This window comes from Wolffia australiana, chromosome 1 (genome assembly GCF_029677425.1).
Source record: "Wolffia australiana isolate 7733 chromosome 1, ASM2967742v1".
Classification (NCBI taxonomy): Eukaryota; Viridiplantae; Streptophyta; class Magnoliopsida; order Alismatales; family Araceae; genus Wolffia; species Wolffia australiana.
The window spans coordinates 26533771-26561389 of NC_135835.1; the positions used below are offsets into that span (position 1 = coordinate 26533771).

Below are 27619 nucleotides of genomic sequence, written 5' to 3' on the forward strand. Positions count from 1 at the left end.
CTTACATTACCGTTATCTATTTCGGAATTTACACTACATTAACTTTGGGGCATGAACTCGATCAGTGAAGCTTGTCCCTAGGTTTATTTATTTCGGTTCGTGAACACATCCTTCAAATTAGTCGTAATATCATCATTAGTCATATACTCTCATGAGATCGGTTTTCTCGGCTGACGAGTGAATTTTTATGTGACATAAAGCCATTTGAAATCAATGCGTCGATGCTTATTCTTTAACAGGTATCTTGAAACTTCCACTAAAATGGATAAAATACAGAAACAACAATAAGAAAGAATCAAAATGTAATCTCATATTCTAATTAATCATCCGCTTGTCCTGATGCCCTAATAAAAATGGGGTTATTCTAAGCGCTAAAGAGAGAAAGAAAGAAAGAGATATCTAGAAAGAGGGATCATAGACATGACGAAGGGACCACGGAGCCTAAGCTCCGTCCTTGAGCGTTGGTGCACAAGGCAACTGCTTCGTCGTTATCCTTACCAACGAAGGCCAGGTTGATATCGATGAGCTGGAGGTCTTCGCAGGGCAGGGCTTCGCTGCATGATAGCTTAATAGCGACCTTCGTGGATGAGCTTCCTTTAATGTCCTGGAACCTCACGTTACTTATCTTCACCATGGACGGAGTCTGCACATTTGTACGGGAAAATGATTAACTACTAAAAAATAAAAGAAATAAGATCCGAATTAATTAAGGTGGATAAGTAGTACGAGACAAGCGTGATAATAATGGTTGAAAGAAGGTCAAACAAGTAAAGAAGGTGACGTCGGCGACGCCGAACCATGGGAGTAAAACTAAGTGAAAGACGAGTGATTATTATACGTTAATAAATAGTTAGATTACAATGACAACGACGGAGCAAATGGATGAGATTAACGTCGTAGTGATGTTGGTATTGCTAAATCAGATGGAGAAGAAAAGAACGGTGTCATTTACAACGTTGGAGAAAAAAACAGCACGGAGAATGGGGTTTATGACTCAAATGTGAATGACGATTCGGATGCATAAATTACAAGTGTTACAAGGTCTATATCGTATGTACTATGATATAAACCAAAAATATCATAACTGTAATAATACGAGTTTGGTGACGACGATGAAGAATAAAAAATACGCATAGAAATAACGACGATGATGAAGAGCTTATACCTGATGAACACAATCCTGGTTCGGGCAATAGTGTTGATCGATGATGATCGGATTGGAGACGCGGTCCATGTTTATCCCTTGAAAAACAATATCCGACACTGATAGCGAATGGGGTTTGGCCCAAGTCTTAATCCTCACCCCGTTCATGGTGCCCGTGAGATTGCAATTAGTCACCAATACTCTGCTCATGTTTTTGTCTCCAGCGTACCCTCCTAAACTTCCCAAGCTTATCCCATGCCCCGGTCCACATCTGATTCTGCTTACGATTATATCCGTATTTCCCCCGCCCAATGAAACGCAGTCGTCGCCACTTGCGATAACGCTGTCAGCAACCTTCACGTTATTTGAGTTTGCGACGTGGATGCCGTCCGTGTTGGGACTATCCTCAGGCGAAGAGATCTCCAGCTGCTGTAACGTCAGGTTAACGCAAGAGAAGATGTGGGCGTGGAACATCTTCGCGTTCACCAGTCTGATGTTCTGCACCGTTGAGTTGCTGATAAATTTGAAGCTCACCATCTGCATAAAAAAAGAAAAATTTTAGCGGTTTTTCATGAAATTGTCTTCATCTAGATGATTATGACGAGTTAGGCATCGTTGTTATCCTTCATCCGCATACCACTTACGGAGATGATGACGTTGAAGACTCGTCATCTTCTTCTACTTAATGGTCTGTCACTTGGATGAAGTATTCGTTCTCATCAGTGCGGATCGTAGACTGACAACGATCCACCATCTGTTCCGTTGCTTTCCCCCATCAGGCATCCTTCCGGACTTTATAACTGCAACGGAAATAAATCCTTCGTACTTCCTTTCTTCCGTCGCGTTCCGCTATCGGGTTCTGGTTAGTCTCTCTAGGTTTACGACCGTCCCTTCCAGATCCTCGAGCGGAAACGGAACGATTATTCAAACTCTGTGACGGATGGTAGACCGAAATAACATTCCATCCTTCCCGTTCATTTGTCCACCTACAATCTTCTCTTGTCATACTAATGGCACAAGAGGACGCCGACGAGATATCGTCGCGATCGTCCCTTGTAAATGACAAACTCATCATAATCACGTAGATGCATAAGATTTAGCTGATAGGGACGTGGAGAATTTTACTGTGGGTCGTTTGGTGGTGCAGTTTTTTGCGAGAACGCAGGTCCAAGCCGCGGCGCCACGGCCGTCGAAGGTCCCTCCGCCGGTGAGTAAGAGGTGGTCGATGTGCCTGAAGGCAATCCAGTCGATCTTGTCGCCGGTGAAGGGGGCCAGGTCCGCCGGGGCAAGTACCGTTCCCTGGAGACGGATCTGGACTGAACCATTGCAGGGTCCGGAGAAGATAAGAGGGTTGACGAAGAAGGTCCCCTGAGGAATCGCCATTATTGATAACTCCCCGTGTCGCGCGCAAGCTGCCGACCAGGCCGCCGCGAATGCCTTTGGAGGAAGATCATCAGTGATGAATCAAGAGTGAAGATGGTGATGATGATTCTGACGTAATAAGGAAAGAACAAGAATAATAGTGACGAATGGAGCGTAAAAGGAACAAAGAAAATAATAAGAAGAAGAACAATGAAGCAAGGTGAATAGTGAATGCCAAAGAATAGAAAAAAGTATGGTGAAGAGTACACGATATAGAATGATGATGATGATCATTATGATGTGGTTAATGATGATGACAGTAATGATGAAAAACTGAGAAACGGGAAACAAAGAAGGCGATGCTGCTGATGACGATGACAATGATAATGGATAAATAATAAGGTTAATAATGTTGATAATACTGTCGATGATGATGATTAAACAGAAAAACGGGAAGCGTCTGGTAAGAAAAAAGAAAAAATAAAATGATGACGTCGAGGAAAACAATAAGAAGAAGGAGGCCAGGAAAAACTAATGAATCGAATGATGACGATGGTGATCATGCTAAGGAATGATAAATTGGACATAAAAAAAACTAATAATGATGAAAGAAATAGGATAATTCGCAGAGCAATGAGAAACATGAGGAAGAGGAGGAATAGTAAATTGAAGAACAACAGAAAGATGACGACGATTATGAAGATGTGATGGAGCATTATAGAATCGTTTGTCATCTCACATTGGAGCTGTCCGTGCTCCCGTCAACGACGGCGCCGAAGTCCATAACATTAAATTCCGTCCTCTGCGTCTCCTCCACCGGCACAAGCCCGCCTCCACCGCTGAACTGAAGTGAGAAAAACAGCAATACAACCCAAATGTAGTCCATCTCTTCTTCTCTCCTGGCTCTGTTTCCGAGTTCTCCCTAGAAATCTCTCTCTCGATCAATCTTTTTGTAATCGTCCATAAAAGCAGTTCCATGGATCGTTTCATTTTGCTCATTTCTCGCGCATATGTTAAGGGTATGAAGACGAGAATTATTCATCGGCGGTTTTCCCGGGGAGAACGATGAATGGTTGCCCGAGCTTCCCCGGTCCATAGGAAACCGAAACTGCTGGAGCCATGTTGGACTAGTTCGCTTTTTTGATAACGAATTTGATTTGTTATCTTCGAATTTTTTCGAAATTTCTAATCAAAATATAAAGACAAGTGGACAACTGGTTGAGCTTCTAAAAAATAATTTAGGAGCGGTTTGCCCGGAAAGGGCGATGGATTGTTTCCAAGTGTCACTGGGACAAAGGATACTGAAACTGCTCGACTAGTTTGATTTGCCGTAACGAGTTCGATTTATTTTTTTACGAATTTGTTCGTTTTATAAACAGAAAAAAACAATTGCGCAACCGGCTTCCACGAAATTTTATGACCCTTTGGAATAATCGTTTGATGTGGAAATATCGCTCTTTTATCAAATTACTGCCACTTTCAACAGTCGGATGTTGTAGACCAGATTCATGAAGTTTTCATCGATTTCCTGACATCAACAGAATAAAATCATGATTCATATTATTTTTGTGAGACTTTCGACGGTCGTGTTTTACCACAATTCGATATACTCGAGAAATACGTGGTTTTGTGAGATTATTGGCGAAATCTTCCCCACTCTGATCATACTTTCGCTTAATGAAGAAATCAAAAGAAAAAATTGAAATTATCTTTTACAATCTTGTGTCCTCGCTAGAAATAAATACGTTTTTCTTCTTTCCGTATTGTTTGTTTTTCTCTTTCTACTCCATCTTTCTTTAAATAAAAAAAGACAGTCTATCTCGCCTTCGTTCTTTAGGCCTGAAAGCTGAGCCTTCAACGGGAACGCGACAGGGAGTATATCGCCGGACCGCCAACATCCGATTGATTAATATCTAATAATATTATACTACAATTTCGGTCTGTTATTCTCTCTGTGGATTGGTCTGCTCCGTTCGTTGGTTCTCTATCGTTCATTGTTTCCCTTCCCCTTTGTTCCGGTCCATATTTCTAATTCGGCTCCGTCCTTCTCTTGTCTTAAGCCATGGGGCCCACGGAGTCTAAACTCCACGTCTCTCTCTCTCTTCCTCTCTTTATCTCTCTCTTTCTCTTGCTCTCCCTTTTTTTTTCTCTCTCTCTACCTTTCTCTTGCTATCTCTCTCTCTCTCTCTCTCTCTCTCTCTCTCTCTCTTCCTCTCTATCTCTCTTAGAGCTGGAGACTGGATAACGTTTCGTCATCTGTCGTTAAAATTTCGTCATCCGTCGTCGTCGATAGCAACGTACGGATGACTGAACGGTTGGATTTCCGTCATTCGTCATTAGTCATCCGTCATTCATGACGAATGACCGATGACGAAAATGAAGGACGAAATGACGTGATTAACGGACGACTATAACCGGATGACTATTACCGACCTGACGACAATGATGGCGCTCACTGCCGTTGCCCCATCCCCCCTCCCAGCTCCTGCCACCCCGCCGCCGCGCCACCCCGCCCCGCTCTACCTGTTTTTTTTTTCAGGTGGCGGAGAAGATACTCGATAACAGGGAGCCAGAATTCTACAAGTGGGACGACGATGTCTCACTGCTGTTGCAGAATTTCCAGCAGAAGATCAACGCGGTTGCCAGTGTAAACATTTATCTCTTGAGGTAAACTTGCCAAGATGGTTTTGGGGATCTCTAATAGTGGTAATGGTGTTGTTCTCCTGGTTCTCCGCAGGACTGGACGCAGGACGAGAAGGACCACTGCCTGGAAGAGACCGAGAAGTCCTTAAAGTACTCGGGTTAGATCCTCTGGCTTATTCTCTCTTGACGAGTGAGATTCCCTTCGTCGAAGCGCAGAGATTCGCATCAATTGGGCTCCGTGCATATGTGATTGTTTTCTAAATCCACACATACTTGTGATTCTCTTTATGCGTCTCCTTTGCTCCTTCCCTTCTCCACTCTTATGTGAAAAGAGTTAATCTGGGTTGCATTTTCCTCTTGGGGATAGAAGACGGAATAAGTGCAAGACGATATAACTAAATCATGCTCAAGGAAATATAATTTAATTCTGGAAAGAAGTCTGTGAATGCAAGAAGTTTGCAGAGAAAGTCTCGTCTTGTAAGACAACACGAATGAGAGTTATTGTTCGACGACTGCACAGGGGAGAGAAGGGACAGATGGAGAGAAGGAGAGGGGGAGATACGAAGAGGGGCAAGAGGCGACAGTGGACAGCCGAAGAGGGGGAGAGCGGAGACAGACGAAGGGGGGGGGGGGAAGAGAGCGGCGACTGACGAAGAGTCTTCGTGAGGGGGGGTGTTCAAGGATATTCATTACCCATCACCATGACGTCCATTCCATTCTGTTTACTTCAGTAGATGATTGATGGAACGGACAAATGACATACTTCGGACAATGACGGAACAGTGACAAATGACGAAATTTTTTTCCCGGGACAGATATCAGAACGAAAGTCCCTTCTGTTCCGTTCCCTCCGTTCAAAACCATCGTCCGTTTTCATCCTCTAGCTCTAATAGCTCTCTCTTTCTCTTTCTGTCTCTCTATGTCTCTCTCTCTTTCACTCTCTCTATTGGTCTCTTTCTATTTCTCTCTCTCTCTGTCTCTCTCTCTTTCTCTCTGTATCTCTCTCTATATCTATATCTCTTTCTCTCGGTCTCTCTATCTATATCTTACTCTTTCTCTTTCTCTCTCTCTCTCTCTATATCTATCTCTCTTTCTCTCTCTTTATCTGTCTCTTTCTCTTTCTTTCTCTCTATGCCTCTCTTTCTCTCTCTCTCTCTTTCTCTCTGTGTCTTACTCTATGTATCTCTCTTTATTGCTTTCTCTTGGTCTCTCTCTATCTTTCTCTATCTGTCTCTCTTTTTCTCTCTCTCTCTCTCTGTCTATCTTTTTTTCTCTCTCTCTCTCTGTCTATCTTTCTCTCTCTCTCTCTCTCTCTCTCTGTCTCCCTCTCTCTCTCTGTGTCTGTCTCTATTTCTCTGACTCTCTCTCTCTTTCTCTCTATCTCTGTCTCTCTCTATTTCTTGGTCTCTTTCTCTTTCTCTCTCTCTGTCTGTCTCTCTTTCCCTTTCTCTCCGCCTCTCTCTCTTTGTCTGTCTCTCACTCTATCTCTCTCTTTCTTTGTCTCTCTCCGCCTATTTTACTCTCTCTCTCTCTCTTTCGTGCCTTCTTTCATCCTCTATCTATCTGTCTATCTCTCTCTCTCTCTCTCTTGTTCTCTCTTTCGTTCTCTCTCTCGGTCTCTCTCCTTCCCTCTCATTGTCTCACTCTCTATCTGTCTTCCTCTCTTTCCCTCTCTATGTCTCTCTCTTTCTTTCTCTCTCTTTCTCTCTCTTCATCTCTCTCTCTCTGTGTGTCTCTGTGTCTTCCTCTTTCTCTCTCTTAGTCTCTCTCCTTCTTTCTTTCTCTCTCTCTCTTTCTGTCACTCTCTCTCTTTCATGTTCTCTCTCTCCCTTTCTCTTTCTGTCACTCTTTCTCTTTCTTGCTCTCTCTCTCTCTCTCTCTCTCGCTCTCTCTCAATGTCTCAGTCTCTATCTCTTTTCTTTTTCTCCGTCTCCTTCTCTTTCCCTCTCGCCCTCATTCTTTTCCTCCCCCAATCTCTCTGCATCTCACTCTCTGTATTCTCTCTTCCCCTATCTCTCTGTCTATCTTTCTCTATTTCTTCCTCCATCTTTACCTCTCTGTCTATCTCCCTCTATCATTTTCTCAAGTTTTCCCTCTCTCTCTATCTCTTCCCCTGTCTCCCTCTCTCTATCTTTCCCCTATCTTTGTGCCTGCTTTCTCTCTATCTTATCCTCTCCCTATCTCTCTCCATTTCTCTCTCTTTCTCTCTTCTCTATTACTGTTCCTACCTCTTGTAACTTAAAATAATATCTTTTTCTTTTTGTCTACTCCGATAATGATCCACGATCGAAATTCAGCTTGACTTTAAAAACAATATGCACCAGTATTCAATCATTCTCTCCATGAAGTATTTATTTAATGTAACCCTAATTTAGCTAAAATTTACAGAATATGTTTAAAATTTTACAGATTTTTCTTGTGGGAGTCCTAATTTAATGTAATTAAAATACATTATCTTGAGCTGGATGATGGTTCATAGCGGCATACGAGCACAGTTTGCTCATAATGGAGTGGAGCAGAGTTCAACTTACAGAATTCTAATGACTCCCGCTGATTGAAGCAAGAGCTTTGCCATTGAATGGTGGTGAGGGGGGTTGCATTAGCAAGTAGGCAAGTGGAGTGAGAGTTGTGGCTGACCGGCATTGAATGCAACAGAAATGAATGGTGGAAGCAAATGAAAGACATCATCAGCTGGGATATTGTCATGAAGACAACGGATAAAAAAGGGACAAACAAATCAGACTTTTAATGTCGAAGATCCCATTATCATCTCTATATCATGCCCAACAGACCTTTTGCTGACTACTTCTTAAAATTCTGGGTCGTTGATCATTTCTCACTCCAACTCAATCTGGTCATGAATCTCCAATTCGGTGTGAAAATCCTTGTATTTAAAACAATCTTATGTTGGAATCTACATTTGAAAGGTACGTTTATCAGCATATGACACGAAAACTTGGAGTCACCAACATGGGCCAGCCAATTTCTCAATGCAAATGCTGGATTCAATCAAGATAACATGCATCAAGCTTTTGAAAGCCTCATCCATACATTCAGAAAAAAATGCGGTGATGTTTCCCATGACAGTAAAAGTTTGGTAAATCTTTAGCTCATAATAACTTGAACAAATGCAAAGGACTTGGCCACTAGTGATATAATCTGAAAGAATATAATTTCCAAGATAGGGTATCTTTTTCCAATGCACAAACTGGTGGATGAGACTGAAAAATTAGAGGTAACTAGAGATTCAATGAAGGCACTGATAAAATGCAAATAAGATCTAATAACATGCTAATTTGTTCATATTTTGGGCTTTTAATGCTTAAAACATTAATTTTTAATGCATGTTACCATGATTTTAGGTTAAAAGAAGAATTTTCTTAAATTTCAAGTTAAACAACACTTTGGACAAATAATTACGTCAATTTATACATTTTAAACATGTTTATTGATGTTTATAAGAAACTAAATGTTTTAATTGACCTATTTCTATAAATAAAAAAAATTAAACAATAAATGTTATTTTAGAAATTAATAAATCATTTTTCTACCTTTTAATAAAGGGTTTTTACGTTTTATTTCAATTTCATTTTAAATAAAAATCAATTTCTTATAAAACTGGCTCTTATTGGGCTAGTTTGAGCGCTAACACAGTGAATAAGTAATGCAGGGCAGACGTGGAGCGCGCTGGCCAATCAGGGCAGTGAGAGACATCCTCGGTGTGCGACACACACATACACAACACCATGCATGTCGCGCACCACACCGAAGTAAAACTCCACCAATGAAATGCGACTTAACTCACGTGTGCGACACAGCGAGTACAGTCACACAAAGCTTGCATGAACCAATGGGATGGCAGATCACCATGGTCCATGCAAGCCGCGCTCATATGAAGCGTGGGTACGAAGGGCTACGCGTGCGTGGAACCATGTGGCCCAATTTTGTGGTGTCGTGCACCTTGCGTACAAAGCGACAAAGACAGGAATAGTAACAGAATTGGAAAAATAAGTTCTTCCGATTTCGCGGCGATAAAAGGGGGGGAAAACAAAATTGGTGCTTTGTCTTGAGTCTTAAGCTCCAGGAAAGAAGGCCTAGCTTCATTGAAGACTCAATAATAGCTGGGAGTGTAATTGGAGCTCGATTTGGACCACAATTTTGACGGTTACGATTTAAATCATTCTAGCCGTTATAACAATTATAACGGCCAGGATTCAAACCTTCGTAACAAATTTTTTTTTATAGCTGCTATATAGTGATAGAAACAATAACCAATGTTAACCAAAAAATTTGTGAATTTTTAATGATCTATGCACAACTTCATCTCTCTCTCTCTCTCTTGTTCCTCTCTCCTCCCTTTTTTCTATTTCCGTTCTGGTACTTTTTATTGTTCTTGAAACGTCTCTTGAGAGTTCATGGATGATTTACAGGAGGGAGAGAATGAGCAGGAGTGGGTGAGGAGGGAGGGAGAGAATGAGCGGAAGAGGGTGGGGAGGGAGGGAGAGAACGAGGGGGAGAGAATGAGAATGGAATAGAGCAAAAGAGGGAGAGAGGATGATAGATGGGGGAAGGGGGGGAGAGCGAGAGGGAGAGAGCGAGAGGGAGAGCGGAGTAGATGGAGAGAGGGATCTGATCGGGTCCAGTCCTTACCCTCAAAATGAACAAAAATTTCTAGAAGAGCCAATTTCTTTATGGAGAGAGGGATCTGGTTGGGTCTAATTTATTTAAAGAGCCAAGATTTAAAATTACTTTCTAGAAGTATTTATCATGAAGAGTCCAGTCCTTACGCTGATTGATAAGCATGACTCACGCAGAGTTAGTAAAGAGTGAAAGAAAGATATTTGTCTTTTGTTTGTAAACTCAACACAATATGCAACATAAATAGTGATTAAAAATAAAAAGGAACAATTCAATGGTAGAGACAATAATATATGGTAATAAACAATAAATAGTTATTGATTGTTTGCTGAGGGATTTGAATCTTTCAATAACCGCTTTGACTTATTTCTGATCTGACTTTTTGTGATCCTAAATGGGTATTTATGAATCCCTTATATAAATCTGTACGAGGGTGCTAAACTTTTCTACATTGAAATAATGAAATACAATATGCATTACTTTGAGATTTATCTGATTGTCATGCTTAGTCAAACATGAACTGTTAGTTCATGACACAAAATGTTCTTACCCCAAATACATTATTCCTTTCTCATAATAATTTCTAAATTTTCTAAGATCCATTTCAATGTCTAATCGACTTAGGGGATTTGGGATTCAAAAAGATTAATATACTTTCAATTTATAACATTAATCAATTTATTAAAAGAAAGAATTAAAATATTTTTAACGTTTATTAAGTTTATATTTTACAATAATACAATCAAGGTCAAAGTGCAAATGGACCTTGTTAGATTTACAATTTTAATGTTATCCCACACTCTTATTTCTTGCTACCTAAAAGTAAAAGGATGAAAACAATATTTTTCTACTTTATTGACTAAGAAATGAGTCTCTTGTATTCTCAAAGTTAAAGAATAAAGATTTGAGCCCAAACTCAGAAAAAGAAATCTCATAATTTCAAGTTCCAAAATATGATCAGAAAAGATGAATTGATATTTTAGCAGTTAGAATGTAAAATGTAGTGTTTCAAGTTCAGAAATCAGATTTAAAATGTGAATTAATACTTTGAATTTCAGTGCTAAGATTTTTGAAAGGTTGATTAAAAATTTTAAATCAGAAAACTTGTTGTAGCACATTAGATTTGGAAGTTCAATTTTTAAATTATAGAAAGCAGAAAATGAGTTGTGACTGTTTTATTAGGGATATTGAATTGGGAGATATGAACTGAGATCTCCAAAATCAGCTATTTAATCTAGTGTTTTGAATTAGGTAAATAATATAGAGAAATATCAATTGAGATTTGAGAATTCAGAAATTGAATGGTGGACTTCTGATTTTCAGAACTAATATTTTCAAATTTCAATTGTATTGTTCAAAACCAACGGGAATTGTAGTGTCTAAAAATTGAGAAATCAGATTTTGTTAATAAAATTCAGATTTAGAAAATTAGAAACCAGTTCTACTGTTTTGGATTTTAAAAATCAAATTCAGGAATTTAAAATATGTAGCGTGGATTGTAAAATGAACAAAGGAAATGAGAATAAAGAAAGTAGTGTTTGAGTTTCTTTCATTAAATTCACATTCAAGAAAGAAGATTTCGAAATTTGGTATCTAAACTGGGTTTTAGAAATAACTAAACCACTACTACTTGATCAATGAAATTTTAGATAAAACCTTATTTGATGTTGAAAAAAGTGTAGACAATAATTAATGTGTTTGGGAAGCGCTATAATGTTTTGAGGGCACATGAAGGCTCGAGCTGCAGAAAAAGATTTCATGGATACCTAGAGAAAAGAATTCTGAGCATATCTTGATCCCCAAGGAGAGAGTTCATATTTTATACAGTGATTTGTCCGCAAATCCAGTCACCAATCAATTCTGACTCGCATGCACAAGAGGGATAGAGATTTTATAGCATGAACGATAAGAAGAATTGAGAGAAGGAAAGTTTCGTTAATTCAAATTCAAGAGGGAGACTGTTCTAATTTACATAGATAAAATTGAAAGACAGGGATCAAAACAAAAATGACAAAAATACCATTTTCAAAGAAAATGAAACAATCTGTTGAATATTATGTACAATATACAACATTACACAAACGTTGAAGTTAAAATATCACTTCTAAATGTCATGAAATTTATAACTGACAAACCAATCAAACACTAGGACGTTGTCAGAAAAATGATGAGATTGAATTTAGTAAATTAAATAATATGAAGGAACAATTTTTGTTAGGATTTGGTGCGGACGTGCTCTCATATATATTTAATAGGTCAATCCATACATTCTTCGCAACCCATACCATTATCTAATGATTTGGACGAAATAAAATGGTTAAATTATAATAAAAGCAACTGATGTTTGCTTTCATGAACATCAAGAATGAACATGTGAATTTGGCAAACTCATTTTTACACAAAATACTTTGCAAAATGGAATAATCAACTTCCTTGCCAGTCCATACCTCTTCTGCCACCGTCATATGAATAGTCTCATTAAATGATATATGCATCAAACAAACTTTCACATTCACTACGTCCATCAAAAAGCCTTCATATAGTCTGGCATGTTAGGTGAGACACCATGCCTTCTCTACAATAAAATGGCTCATGCGCTTTGTAACTCCTATACACAAAGGATTGTTTTTCAGAACATCGTGACATTAGATCACATGCTTATAACAAAATAACCAAACTTTAAGTTTTTGATCTCCGTCCTAATATCCACTTGCAAGCCCTTGATCTTCCTATCCTTCTCATTTTGTTTTTGTATTTTAGTCCTTTATTGTAAGTCACCATCTCCATTTCTCACTCTATCCCTTTCTGATATTTGATTTTATGGTAGTTCCTTAGTTTCAATAGAGAAGAAGATGATAGCTGTAGCTTTATGCTTTCACCATATTTGTGCTTATGTTTTGTCTTTTTATCATAGCTATGTGTCTCCATGTCTCTGCTCCCTCTAGCCCCACATTTTGTTGCGTAACTCATCTGTTATTTTGGCAATCAATCATTTGCAATTCAGTTGAAATTCAAATGGCAGAAAACGGAGCAGGAAATATATATATAGAGAGAGTCGGTGATAAAGTAATCATATGATATCAAGATGTGAGAGAGATAGGCAGAATGACAAGATGAAAGAGAGTAATTCATTTACTAATGGACGATACCATATACTTTTGAAGAGATAAAAGGACCTGAGAGATATTTGAAATGCAAGAGAATTTATACTCCATAGATATGGCAACACAGTCTAAGTGTTTATCATCAAAACTGCTCTACGTGATAATCGTGTTTAGATTAAACCAGGGCCAAATGATTAGAAGAAAACTTCACAAACAAACGTCTTTGAAACAATATATCATTTATATTTGTACTTATACCATCGACTAGGAAATTCAACCATTAACTTAAACTTTGAGAAATTCCCCAACGATGGAAAATAATTTTATCAATTAATTTTGATGGTATGATGAAAACGTATATGCATTTATGCTTAGTATTACAAGAAAATGTTTGTATGATGCATAAATCACTAGGATAAGAAATTTCATTATCGTTATCCATGTCATCCTAAGCAGTTGGGAACTGAGCTTTATGAAGCTAAAAATATTTCTAAAGAAGACTACTCACCACTTGACTAATACAAGACACATAGATCGACAATCCTCCCAAAGATATCCTTTGCGTAATCCAGATGCAACCCCTCTCTGAATGAGTATACTGTACTTTCTGATACACAAATTCAATTAGGTATGCGCTCATGATATGTTATTCACCAATAGCACATCCCTATTTGATACAAGGTTCTTTACTTTAGGATCTGGAAGCTTCTGGCCCTTCAGTCGACCTCCATATTCAAAATAATACACCAATTTGATTTTGAATCAAGTTTTTATCTCTCATCAGCAGGAATGGGTGAATAACTTGGACATCTAAAACTGAGCAAAGTCAAATAATTAACAAGCTCACACGTCCTTACCTCTATGGTCTCCCTCCCACCAGAAACTTCATTAGGGTAAATGTTGATTAAATAAGTTGTTGCATCCAGTGCATTAGAGCAGGACTCATTGGACCATATAACATTTATCCTTAGAGGATAGGCCTCTCCATAGTAGTGTGATTCATGGGCTCCATACAACCTTCACTATAAACTTATACTAGATCATGTGCGCATCACAGAAATTATTAAACCTTAGAATACTATATTCCATTCCCATATCTATTTTCCAGACATTGATCCTTGTCCTTGTATAGTTCTCAGGCTTAGCACACCATACCTTCAACCTCAAAACTACCTTGAACTTGTGCACCGATAAATGAACCTAAAGCTCGTGGAAGAAAAACATAAAAAAGTGTCAAGAAATGATGATCAACTCCTGTAGACATGATATTAGTAATATCCTACATATCAACATTAATCTAGACATGAATGCTTATAGAAGTATTTATTTCAATGTTAAAGCACACAGTGTTGGTATAGCTTAGAGCTCACTACTTGCATACCCTGCATACATGATGACACAGTACATTATACAATCCAATTTATAACATCTAATTAGGGGCAGCCACCAAAGTGCACGAAGCCTTTGCATACATTTCTCAACCATTGGCCTACCTTCTACTACGACGGTAAGATGTCCACCAATCATAGTGCTCCCCTCAAGACTTTAGATTCTTTATCATATTAAACTCTCTTTGATATCAATGACGGAATACTAATAAACATTGAGTACCTTATTCTGGATGCAAGGAGAACATCCATTCGCCTCTACCACATCGAGTGACATCCAACTCTGATGTAAGATCCATACAAACCACCTGTTTCCTAACTCTCCACCACATCATCAAACCTCCGAATCTTCATGTTTTCCACACCAAAAGTCCCCCAAGAGGCAGTCTATTCCATAGAAGCCATATTCATCTAAATATTATATAAGTAATACCAATTAGTATGCAGACATAGCTGATAAGCGCATCAAGAATCCATCATGCAAGTGTTTGCCAACTTTATACGCACAAATAGGGAAGAATGGACTTCAATGTTCTCTGCCTTTGCAATGAAAGCAAATTTCAACCCTTCTTCCACTGCCTTATTTCCCGTTCAGAATGGAACTTATCGCATTTCTGGGTTTTCAACCAGTTAAGCATAGTTTTATTCCGCAATTTCTTTGTTACTCTGAAAGTCTTCTTATCCTCTATTTGACCTTTTTGTTGCTCGATTTTTCAAAAAAACCTTGACATTATACATCATAAGATGTTGTTGATATCTTATGAAACTCCATCAAAGGTTCAATTGCATTCTAAAGAAACCTAGTAAACACAATTTTTTTAAAATTTATTTGGTAACAAAAATAATAAAATAATCATCTTGCACTCTGAGAACATATGGTCCACAAACTTACATAATTGAACACAAAGATTTTACAAATTATCAATATGACAATGAAATTTGGTATTCTTGGGCATTTAAAGCCAAAATTCCTCAGCATAAATGGTTGAGATAAAACTTTCAACAAAGCTATTCTCGTAGTGGTTGTTTGCCCTTGTAGTCTCGACAAGTTCTTCCACGTCTCGGCAGGATCTTCAACACTGAAGACATAATATCCAACACCATCCAAAAAGCATTGATGAACATTGCTAGTAGCCTTGATTCACGCCTGTCTCCAATTAGCATTGTTGATACATTCAGTGTTTAAAAATATCAATTGCCTAAATGACATCATTTTCAAGGATCATGTCTTTCACCTTTATTCTGCCTTAGATTAAAGCTGAGAAAACTGTTCAATTTATTAATATCACATCAAACTCTTAGGTCACATATTAAATTTCACACTAAAAAATAATTGTTGGAATAGAACAGATTCATCCTCGCAATTATCCATATATAATACCCAAGATATCACTGTTAGTCTAGTCATTTCATTAGAGTATCAATGGGAACATAATATTTGATGCACAAGTGGATAGATAAAAGACAGAATGACCCATTGTTCAAATTTTGTTTTTAAAGGAAACTCCTATGAATAATATGAAAAGTACAAAGAATAATTTCCTCCAAATAGTCACGAAGCATGGCCTTAATAGCCCCTAAAAATAGTTATGATCGAGGAAAATAGGCACATTATTATTGTCAAGTAGTTGTAACAGCTTTGACAACCCATGAATCCCACAAAATCGTCCATATATATAAATTTATTGATCCAAATATCAGACATATTCTAGGAAAATGTGCATCAAAGTCTTTATCTTCTCAATAAACATTATCAGAATTGCTAAAAATACTCTATAAATGATATTCTGATTTTAATAAATTTTTAGGTATTGTTAGCATTTTTTCGAAGTTTGATTGCTTAAAATTTAATCTTATAACTCAAGGTATTCATAGTTTTTAATTATAATTCGCATTTATTAATTTTTCCAATTTGATTTCATAGTTGGTCCAGATTGAATAATATTTAATACATTAAGAAAGTAATAGTTAATGAACTAAGACATTCAATCTAAAGGTCTCACAGTACAATCCAAATTTACCAAATTAATTTATTTAACTTATGGATTTGAATTGTCCCTTATCCCATGTGATTGCTCATTGCATAGTATCCGCACAATAATTTATCCATCCACTCAGCAGAAAAAGGATATCATTAAAGTCACAATTTTGGCTGCCATAGTCGGTTTTGACATTAATTTCCGGATCAAAGAGAGAGGCTGTGGCGTGAATGAGGAATCCAAATGGATTCATGAAATACTAAAATTTGCAGACTATTTCTTGCGCCATATTGGTAATATTTTAAAATTGTTTAAGTTTAATTATAATTAATTAACTGTTTAAACCATTTTTCTAAACCTACATTTAAGGCAAAATTTTTCCAAACCTACATTGTTCGAAACCTAATTCATTACTAGCATCTAAACTATTGTCTAACACTATTTTTTAAAATGGATTTCATTCTTCTCTACGATTGGATCATATATATATTTTTAAGGCTTTATTTAAGTCTAAGTAAATAAGAATATAGAGAGAAGATGAAGTCTGAATGTTTAAGCTTGCAAAGGAAAGTAGTGCTCAAGCCAATTGTATGCTGGCATGCATAGAGTACTCAAGCTTGTCCATGTTGAAGAGTGTCAACATGCAAGAATCAGCAATGCATAAGCCAGAATCAACATCAGAAGGGGCATTTCGAACCTGATATATGCCAACAAAATGGGTTGGAATTTAGTGTTCAGGTTAAGCGACCTGCTTCTAGATTTTCCCCTTATTTTCTTTTGATTTTATAGTATAATCTAAATGAGTTATATATTTTAATGTTTATTTTATTTTATAAGTATAATTTACCCTTAAATATATAATAATAAGAACATTGCTTTACAAATATTCCCCATTGTGGGTATTAGATTTTCTACTATTTCCACCCCTTTATCCAACTTGTTATAGTCGTGTCAACTTAATTTTAAAAATATAATATTTGTTCATATTGCTTAATCATAAAAGGTTATCTTATATCAATAATCTTCGTGACTTCGTGCATATTTATAAAAACGTAATATCTTCCTACCTAAATACCCCATTAATGTGCATATCTTCATTTCCACTTTATCTTACCTATTATATTCAATTTGATGTAACACAACGTGCAGGGATCGACGGCTCATGTTACACCACAACGAGAGGGCATATGGTCTGATATGCAGCAATACAGACGTGATGCAAGAGAAGTAAAATCAATTAAAATATACAATGTGCACTGTGGACCTAGGGTACAAGACCAGAATAACGACACTAGGGGTCTAGGGCAGCAGTAGGCTCCCAAGGATCCGAGCGGTGAATTGGAAGGCCCACATGGAGGGGGAATTCACTATTCGTTAGTGTTCACGTCTGTCGCTGAGAGCGCTACAAATCTGACACCAAGAAAAAGAGTCTCCAACATGTCTTCGGTGGCAAATCATGTATCTCAAAAATCTTGGCAACGGAGCAGACGAGGACGGTAGTGAAGACGACAATAATAGTGAAAATAGAGAGGAAGAGCTGTGTGAATGGAGGGCTCTGGCCCAAATGCTCCAGGCAGGCATATTGTGTCCCCAGCTAGGGCTTGGGAGGAGGTAGCAAGTGTGGGCATGCCTGCGGCTATTCTTTCGCTGAGGACAACTACTGCAACGGTAGTGAACTTGAGGGCGGTGCATGCGGCGACACTAACGACATCTACTGGTGAACGAAGGTTACGCGACGGTGAGAGCAATGGTGGTTATTTATTGGTGGCAAAATTGGCGTTGTGGTGGTGAACTAGTGGCGACAAGTCATCCTTGAGACTACTCTAGAAAGGGGAAAGACAAATCAACTTGACGGAAAAGGGTGGTGATGGAGAGCGCCATACCGAGATAGCCGCCATCATCATCATCTTCATCGACTCCTGCTGGCTCACGTCCTGCCCAACCGACATGCCAATGCTAGTGTAAAGTAATCCAGGTTTAGCTCCCCGAGAAAGAAGCACGACCGCGCCATCAACTGACTCAAATTTCTCGCCAGCTCGTGCTTGTTTTACCTGCCAATTTATCGTTTTTCATTTTCGTCGCATCGGTACTCATCGTCTCACATCGTATCATTGTGTTTTTGTGTCCGTATCGCCATACTTGTCCATGTTGTTTTACTTTCGCGTGGCTTAATTTCCCTAGCTTATTTTAATTATATTGTAAAAGGGTCCCTTATTGGACCCCCTTATTGGACTATTTGTAAAGGGCGCAACATGGCCCTACATAAAGCCATGATGGGCACAACCATGTTTTCAGATCTGGACATTCTCCTTTAGCAGCTACTACCATCCATGTTCCACCAAGAGGGAAAAAAGAGAGGAGAAGAGAAGAGAAAGAGGAAGAGAGGGAAGGTGGAAAGAGGAGAAGGTAAGCAGGAACATCCGGAAGGCGCCACGCTTCACCAAGCATTTTCCCAGCATCTCCCGTCCGGGCCTGGATCACAAGCGCTTAATCTCCCATGCGCGCGGCCGACCGCCGGCTGACGCCTCGCGTATTGGGCTGCAATTCACAACTCTGACTTCGCTGCCACAATCCAATCAGCGCCTTTGCATCTGATCAACGTAGTTATCGGAATTTCCGCACAAGCACTATTCTGGTCACCGCTTTGCACTACCCACACTACAGTAGATAGTCACTTGAAGAATAACTGACCGCCGCGAGCGCTCACTGTTTGCAATTGATGCTCGCGCACAGGGGGTGGTCGTTAGTAGGGCTGGCACGCTTGTGCAACCATTGTTCAAATGATTCTACCAAGATGACCAGTGATCCAGCTCGTCCGATACCTTGTTGACTAGGAGAATCGCCCCTGAACAATGGCGTCTACCTTCAAAGGACCTGCGCTGCTGCTCCCAGACTCTACGGGGTGCCATTTAGTATTGCCCATGCCATTCCATCCGTGGTGACGCACGCAGGAAAGGTTCCTCTATGCCAGCGCCTCCGGACCTTCTCTCCGACGCCGTGAACGAGCTGCCGCTTGCACCCCATGTCTTTGGTGTGTTCGTTGTAGATTGTTGCCAGGGTGACGACTTAGCTGGTGGAATGCACGGCCCCTCAAGAGGACGCCTCGGTGTCTAAGATTGGTGCTAGTCCACTATCCGCCAATTTCATTTGCTGCGATTGTTGTTCGGTCACCGTTTGCCCTCGAAGAGTCCCAACCTAGTGGATGCCTCTTTACCCCATGCTAGCTGCTAGCAACATCAACCATGATCTTGAAGCATTGTCCGCAGTCGCTGACAAGTGTCGCTGGCATTGCCGTCGTTGTCCCTAGGCCGATGAACATCATCCAAACAGCTTGGGCTGCGCCGTTCTGCCAATATGGACGTGCCCATCGAGCTTTGACCATTCACTCATATTGTGTTGACCCCCCTATTCTTACTCTCTCTCTCTCCTCGCCTCCGACCTCTTCCATTATGCGTATGTGCCGCTACATTGTCGCCACCCGAGCCCAGCTGCACCCCTCTACGACATGTCTCTCACTACATCAGCCTGCACTAGCTCTTGCATCGACAGAGATCTCGACGATGAGCATCACCACTAACAAGGTACGCTGTTCCCTGCTCAGCCATTGCATTACTTTCTACAGTATATTTTTGGCTGCACTCCACCAGGCTCGGGTTAGTTTAGGTGAGAGAAATTATCGAGAAAATTACGAGTCGAGCGATTTCCTAGGTACCTTCTCTTTAACTTGGTTGGAAAGGTTGCCTTGAGGGGTCTAATTAGGGGAATGTCTAAAGTTGAGGACTTCCCCTAATGGCCGCACAAAACCAAAAAAAAAAAACGGAAAAGACGCTGAGAGACCAAAACACAGGGACCCTTGATAAAACCCATAAAGAAAATAAAAGTGCAGAAAATAAAATAACTCTTGGAGGCCTGTCGTTAAGCAAGATACTCAAAGCTCAGGTCCGTCGCGTCAACTCGCGCTCCAGGACGCGGCTGCTAACAAGCTCGAGCTTGGTCTTCCACATGCTCCTCAATCATCGTTGAAAATAAAATAGCCTTTGAACTAAATTTCCAAATCTTAATATTGATCATTGTATATATGCATATATCAGCTTTTACATATAACGCAAAAACCACTTCAAATAAATAATAATAATTAGAATATCTTTGATTAAGAATAGTATCTTATTATTCTCTCTAGCGTATAATTTTTTCATTTAAAATTAAATCTAAGAAAAACTTTTCAACTAAAAATCTTTTTCTTCCTTTACTATAATACCATAAATAGATTTTATTATTCTACTTACATGCTATCTCTGATGTCTGTAAAAATGTTCTTCCTAATAATAACATGATTAATATTTTATGCTACAAATATAGAGAGGACAAAAGTCTCATCCTAACATATTACTTCTCATTGAGTATATCATTTAGCAAGAATGAAAAAATTATATTTTATATATTACCGTTTCAGTAAAAAAAAAGAATCCAATTACAGCTAGTGGGCTTTGCCCCTTACACTAGTTGGATCAGAGCTCCAATGTCATTGTTTGTTAGATTATTAATTTGGTCATTCAGGGCATCTTCCCACTGTTTAGAATTAAAAATCTGCATGAGTAAGTTCAAAGGTATAGGGTTCTCTTGCATGGTATTAACGTCATCCACATGGAAACAAAAAAATAAATTATAATCATTATGAATTTGCATTTAATTTTCTCGAGTGGTTGTTCTTAATGGCACTTGTGTACGAGGTTGTGACATTTATTAAACTAGAATCAGGATGTAAGATCATTGTCTTGAATTGGACGTATCTTTATTAGAAATCAAACGCAAGTTATTCTCACAATGGATGATATGAAATGGAATTGTAAGAACAATTTGAAACCAAATATCAAATCAAAATAGTGCGAATCAGATCCCCAATTTGTAAGCTCATCAAGTTAGATATTCAATTATTTATGTGTCCAACATATAGATGTACCCATGCAGTCCACACATGTTGACTATCCTCTCTATTAAAGAGCCACATTATCATTCAACTGTCATTCATGATGGCATTATGATTACATCAGGAGTGGAATGATGCAAGGGAAATGGAGATCAGAAGATTGCGCACTAGAAGATCTAGCCTAGGTGAATTTTGTTCAAGGCCTTCCCTATTTGAAGTAATAAAAAATCATCATAAAAACCCCTTGTTTTAAGTATATATTCTGATTCTATATGACAGCTTACGTGTCACTCTCTAAGCCCCATATACCAATTTAGTTAAAACTCTCGCAGCCTAATAATATTTATTTCCCTTAAAAGTTCATTATATATTATCATATAGATTGCAATACAATGATATAAAAAATATGTAGATTTAGTTTCAATGTTGTTGCAGTAATAACGTAAACCTTGTGATCCATAAGATACCATGGAGTGTACTAACTCAATCTACAACCCTTCTGTTATTATTTAAAAATAACAACTCACTCAGAAATTATTCATATCGTTTGATATATACTAGATATGACAAATAAGTAAGATAACTAAAAACAAGTAAGGGCATTCCAAATATAAGTGACGTTAATCAAAGATAGTAGAAGAAATAGAGAATATTATGTATATTTATATTTAGATACAACTGATAGAAGAGAGAAGTTTATTTGTTTAATCAATATTAAGTTATATATCAGGTAGGAGATAGGTACAATTAATAAATATTATGACTTATTAATACATGGAAAAAATAATTTTATTCTTAATCAGATGTCAGGAGTTAGTGAATAGGAATAGTTATTGTAATTAAAGGTAATAAGAAGAACAAAAATGAAAGAAGACTTTTGATAGATAAGAAGAGATTATTTAACTAGCTATATATTAGAGAGCTAGAGGAATATTGATGTCTGCTAAGAGCTTAAGATTAAGACTAAGAAAAATAGGAGGAGAAGAATGAAGTATTTAGTGTATTCAATAAGATAAAAAGGGGTGTTGAGAAAAGATAGTTAAGGTTAAGAACATTGATTAGGCGTGAATATTCTTTCATATTAGACGATTCATAAGCCATCTATAAAAAGGGTTCGACTTATAAAGATGTGGTACTTCAAATTTATTTTATAAATGTTTTTAAATATTTTCAACTATTTAAATATATTTTTTATAGGGTGAAGCCAGTAAGAACTTAGAAAAGCAAGGAAAATTCCTTGATGAAGGGCACATGGTTGATAAAATGCCTCAAAGAGGCCAAGGTAACAGTCTCAGCAAAACACTATAAATCTCCAAGCTGAATAAAAAACATCCAAAGTAATGAAGTTCCTAACTATTTATTATCCACATAAAGTAAGGAAGAGCACTAATCCTGCCTTGAGTCAAAGACCGGAGGGTGGGAATGCTGATCGCCACCCCTAGTATCCGTTTGTGGTTCCCCCTTTATTTTCTCCTTGTGTTGGAGGAGTTCTTCGTCTTCGTTTGTCTCCTATCACACTGATAACATGAAAACAAGAATGATAATTAATGTTCATTTTATGCATGTTATCATGTATTTTATGTAATTTTGACAAAAAATACACATGTCCACTAAACAATTATTCTTGCATCCAATTCAGCATATTTTGATGTCTTAATGGGGTTAATGGATAGTATATTTTAAAATAATTAATTCGTTAAAAATTCCATTCAAAGAGGAGTTTTAGATAGAGAGAATTTTCATTTTCAATTTAGAGAATTTTCATTTTGAATTTAGAGAATTTGCTAGAATAGACTTGATATTTCAAAGTATTTTTTTATGTAAAAAATGGAAAAATTGAGACCCACTAAGGAGGGATGATGTGGAACAACTGGTGGCTCTTTTTTCTTGTGGGACAAGTCAAATCCATTCCCTACAAGGATGGATGATATGAGATGCTCTGGTGGCTCCCTATTCTGGTGGAATAACTCAAACAAATCAATCGCTAGAAATGCTCAAATTTTAAATTGCCACAACTGCTGATCCCATGGGTAGTTTTAGATCAAGTGGCCACCTCTTCTTTTTCCATGACGTATGGTTGAGCCTATAAATAAATCCCAATATTAGGCTCTTCTTGTACTTCATTTTCCATTCTCCATGTGGGAGACCTTGTGATAAAAGGCTTTGGAGTGCTAATTTATGGTTTTTCTTCTTTCTAAAGTGAGTTTATTCCCTTTATTGATCCATCTTCATTCTATCACAACACACTGAGGCACCGAGCGCAATATAAATGTCCATGAAGGGAAATTAGTGATTGGTGGCATCTCCAAAATGAAAAGGTGAATCCTAAACACCTAATTAGGATTTTTATTCCATTTCCCCCATTTTTTATCCATTCAACATTCTCATACAACTTCACTCTCTATTATGAGTTATTAAATGCCATGAGTATGGATTAATAGCTTATACAACCCATTGCTAATCAGGGTTTTACTAGAAAACCCCTAATTAGGGTTTTCATCATATCCATTCATTCCATTCATCCTATCCTCATTCCACAATTTTAATACTATCCTCATCTCTGTTATAAGGTCATAATTCTTACGAGTAAGAATTAAGAACTTGTCCATATAACTAATTTAATTAAAATCACAGTATATATCAAGTCTCTTTTTTCCACACTTTCCCACCTTAACAATATTTATAATAATTACTTTGCTCTAAATATCAATTTTAATCACAAAGCCTTCTATGTGGCTAGACCCCTTACTCACCAGTTTACATCAGTAATAAGTTAATTATAAATATTATCGCATTAATCTCAAAATTACACATCAAATAGGTTAACCATCTCAATTTCCAGTTATCATGCATCATCTGACAACTAGGAGCAGTCCGAGGGATATCATGCCCCTCCTCTTGCTGGCACAACCACCGCAAAGGGTCCTCTATTTTGAGTTAAAATCTTGATCAAAAGATGCTGAATTGGTGGGCCTTTGGGCACTTTTAAATACCAAGGAAAGTCCTTAGTAGCCATAGAATAGTCTGGTCCACCCATGGGGTTATTTAGGGGCCGTCAGATGGCTTCTGATGGTCCCCATGGCTGGAAATTGTCGGCCAGAGAATGATGTCAAATGCTAGGGCAGGGATGGAAAAACCTGCCCTTGGTCGTTCGAACTCCAAAGCAATTGTTCTAGCTGCTGTGATAAAATTGCATCCTTGGGCCTTTTTAATTTTGGTTTACAGTATTGTCCAGGTTAGCATCATCGTCAGCTTGGCCTTATGAATCTGTTCACCTGATTCGTCCGAAAAAGGTGTCCCTTTGTCCTCGTCAGCTGCCTTAGCCAGTCACAAAGTTGGAAACGTAACATAAACAAACAAAGGGTAAAATATAATGTGGATCATATAAGCTTCCTCATTGAGATCAGATCATACCTTTGAAGTCATCTGTTATGATCCAGTCTTTGGGCAGGGTTGGCTTGAAGCCAGGTCACATCTTATTTCTTATTTTCTTATGATCATAGCCTGTTGAGCCGCAATTCTATTCCCGCTCTCGTCAGCCTAGTCGGACGCAAATATGAAAGATGTGTAAGTTTGGAAATCCCATATCACGATATTCTAAGAAAATTAATGCTATAAAAATCGTGTACAACACAATATATTTTTAAATAAATAAAAGAATTTCCTCTCGCGCACATGCATGTAGGCATGACGTGAGCTTCTTGGTGGGCTTACTTGCACTTGTGCCAGAAGCCACCACTTGCTGGTTGCGTGTGGGCTTCAGCACCGTGCGTTCACCTACTTGTGGCTGGCTTAGACCCTTCTACACCTTGGCTCCGCCCAAGCTGCCCATCTAAAGCCAATTTTTTTATCCTTTATATATAGTTCTTCCTCCATATTTATATCTTTAATATTCTTCTTTAACTTTTACTTTTTCCCTGCAAAAGATTGATATAATAGAGGGAACATTAATATCATTAATACTAACAATGTTTTAGACAATATTGTTTTACCAATAAATACTTGGACTTGTTAAATATGTAAAAATTACATTATCATGCATTGTTTTTATCACTTTCTTTATTAGTGCTTGAGATGAAAATCTTTCTAAAGTTGAAGATAATACACATAAAATGGTTCTAGAACAACTTTAAATTAGGATTTATGGATTTGGGGGCAATACTTTATTGTTTTTTGGAATGTCATAAAATTTATCATCCACTTCAAAATCAACATCCTTGATAAATTTTGTTTGCTTTTCCAAAAAATGTCATTACTTAGGGGGTCGGAAAATTTGTGGATTTGCCATTAAGCGGCATGTGGTAGTTGGCTCTTTGATTCACTTGACCACTGTAAACAAGAAAATGGATTAAAGTTGGTTCTCTGCTTGTGTAAATGCTATAGAGTTTACACAAATGTTTTTGTTTGAATTATATTGAAAAAATAAGCGACAGATCTTGGTGGTTTAATTAGCATACTCATTTTCAAGTGTCATATTTCATCTAATTCATATACAGTTGATGTGCAGTGAACCTAAGGACATTCAAGAACTATACCAATCTTGTACTAGCATTTATTAGAAGGTGCAGAAGTTTCCCCCCCTAATCCATCATATCTGTCATATAATTCATCTCCATAGTCTGATGTTATGATGTTAATCCATTCCTTGAGATGACTTTAATTCCACGAGTATAATTTAGTATATGTCATGTGATTCTGACTTCTCCTGCATAAGATATGAGTATCTGTGTTGAGAAAACCCATTGTGTAAAGTGACAGAATAGCATTTATCATTCCTGAATACCATAGGAAATGTTTAAAAGGTTTTGAATGCATCAATTTAAAAACAACTAAAGCATAACTAGGCATATTTTTGTTTGGTTGATTTATTTATTTTTTGACAAATTTCATGGAAGTGTAAAAGAGAAGAATTGAAAATTTTCAACATACTAAATATTAACTGAAGTTGTATCCAATATACAGATATGAACAATTATATCTGAAATATGTGCAACAAAAGTTTCGATCAGGTGTAAATGGTCCATGTTTCGGTTCAACAATGAATGCCCCAGTTGCAGTAATGTTACTTGGATCACCGTTCATTGTCTATATGAGTCCATGATTATCACATGGTTAGCGGCAGCAGAAGAAACCCCACATAGGGCTTCAAACATAACTCTTAGTCAAAGATTCTAGCAAACCTGTATCTAGGATCACATACCATATTACCTTATAACTAAACTCGAGAAATTGGGTCACCTATTTTCTTTCTCCAAGCATGATACTCGAATAAATTTTCTTGATCGTTCCACTTTTCCTTTAAAGGAAACTAGGTTTTAATTTAGTGCTTCTATGAGGGGGTAGGTATGATGGTTGCTCTTATTGGGCACAGACTAAAAAATCAAACGGCTATTACTAATTTATCTCCCAGGACATTTTATGCAAACTAGAAATTATTATATTGCGCAGGAATAAATTTATGACAAAACACATAAGTATACTTACTTTTCACGCCTAATTATATCATGTTATTGGCATTGAACGTTATGTACTTCCCACTCCTCATGAGTTCTAGATTTTCTGAACATGTTACATACAAATTGTTATTGTCATACCTTCTCCTAAAATATCTCCATGAATTGGCTTAGAAATAAGTATCCATACAACCCAATGTAGTTGATGTTATCAATTCTGATGTATTCAATTCATCAGGCCATCCAGTAATTTTGATTTCATGGCATAACTAAGGTTATAGTCAATGGCAATCAGTACATTTTCCTCTATGAATTAGTTATTTGACATACAATATAAAGAAATGCATGCCTTTTGGTCCTCATTAATTATTTTTCATTAAACAGGAGTTCTGTCTTTAGACTTGCCTACCTTTGGACCGCGAGAAAAATTATGAATAAATATCTCCTGTTAGTCATATTATTGTAAAGTGTCTGATATAGTATTTTCATACTTCTTGGGCAAGCCAATGCAGCCATTCGACATAGATGCACCACATTCCACAAATGAATTCACTGTAATTATGAATTTTAAGGGGTACTAAATTCACAATTCACCACATAAGGGGTAGCAACACCACATTATGTACCAAAATTCAAATTCTCAATGACCTTCTACATGCCTGTACTCCTTTATAACTATTACTTTGTCCAAATCATAATTATGGACGTAATGTTCCTACCCTACAGATTGATATACATATAAGAGGGGCCATTTTCTTACTCATGGATTTCCAAATGCTTCCAATGACAATGAAGATTCTGCTGGAACAAATAGACCGCCAACTTAGTCCCCTTCAATATAGTTTTTGGGTCATTAAACTTAGTTATTGATTGTTTGGGTACTATTTTGTCCTCTTTAGGCCAATTTAGGCATATATGATTAGCTAGTGGCCTGCATTGGTCGACTAAGCCCATGATGAGGCAATTTGTGTACAAAACTGA

At 37.7% G+C, this 27619-nt stretch overlaps 1 protein-coding gene across 1 annotated transcript; it reads right to left on the bottom strand.

The window, feature by feature from the left end:
* Nucleotides 1-288: 288 nt before the first annotated feature.
* On the bottom strand, nucleotides 289-3606 carry LOC144712862 (exopolygalacturonase-like). Its single transcript, XM_078587231.1, has 4 exons — nucleotides 3246-3606; nucleotides 2270-2581; nucleotides 1166-1681; nucleotides 289-643 (listed from the first exon to the last, which is right to left on the bottom strand). Exons 1-4 carry the CDS (start codon nucleotides 3390-3392, stop codon nucleotides 413-415), a joined length of 1206 nt encoding a protein of 401 aa, XP_078443357.1. The 5' UTR covers nucleotides 3393-3606; the 3' UTR covers nucleotides 289-412.
* Nucleotides 3607-27619: the final 24013 nt, after the last annotated feature.

Excerpts from the sequence above, each read along its gene's own strand:
- LOC144712862 (XM_078587231.1), bottom strand. The coding sequence starts at position 3,392 with ATGGACTACATTTGGGTTGTATTGCTGTTTTTCTCACTTCAGTTCAGC. Across the intron at positions 1,682-2,269 it reads GCACCACCAAACGACCCACA|ATGGTGAGCTTCAAATTTAT; the intron begins GTAAAATTCTCC and ends TTTTTTATGCAG. Across the intron at positions 644-1,165 it reads ACCAGGATTGTGTTCATCAG|ACTCCGTCCATGGTGAAGAT; the intron begins GTATAAGCTCTT and ends ACAAATGTGCAG.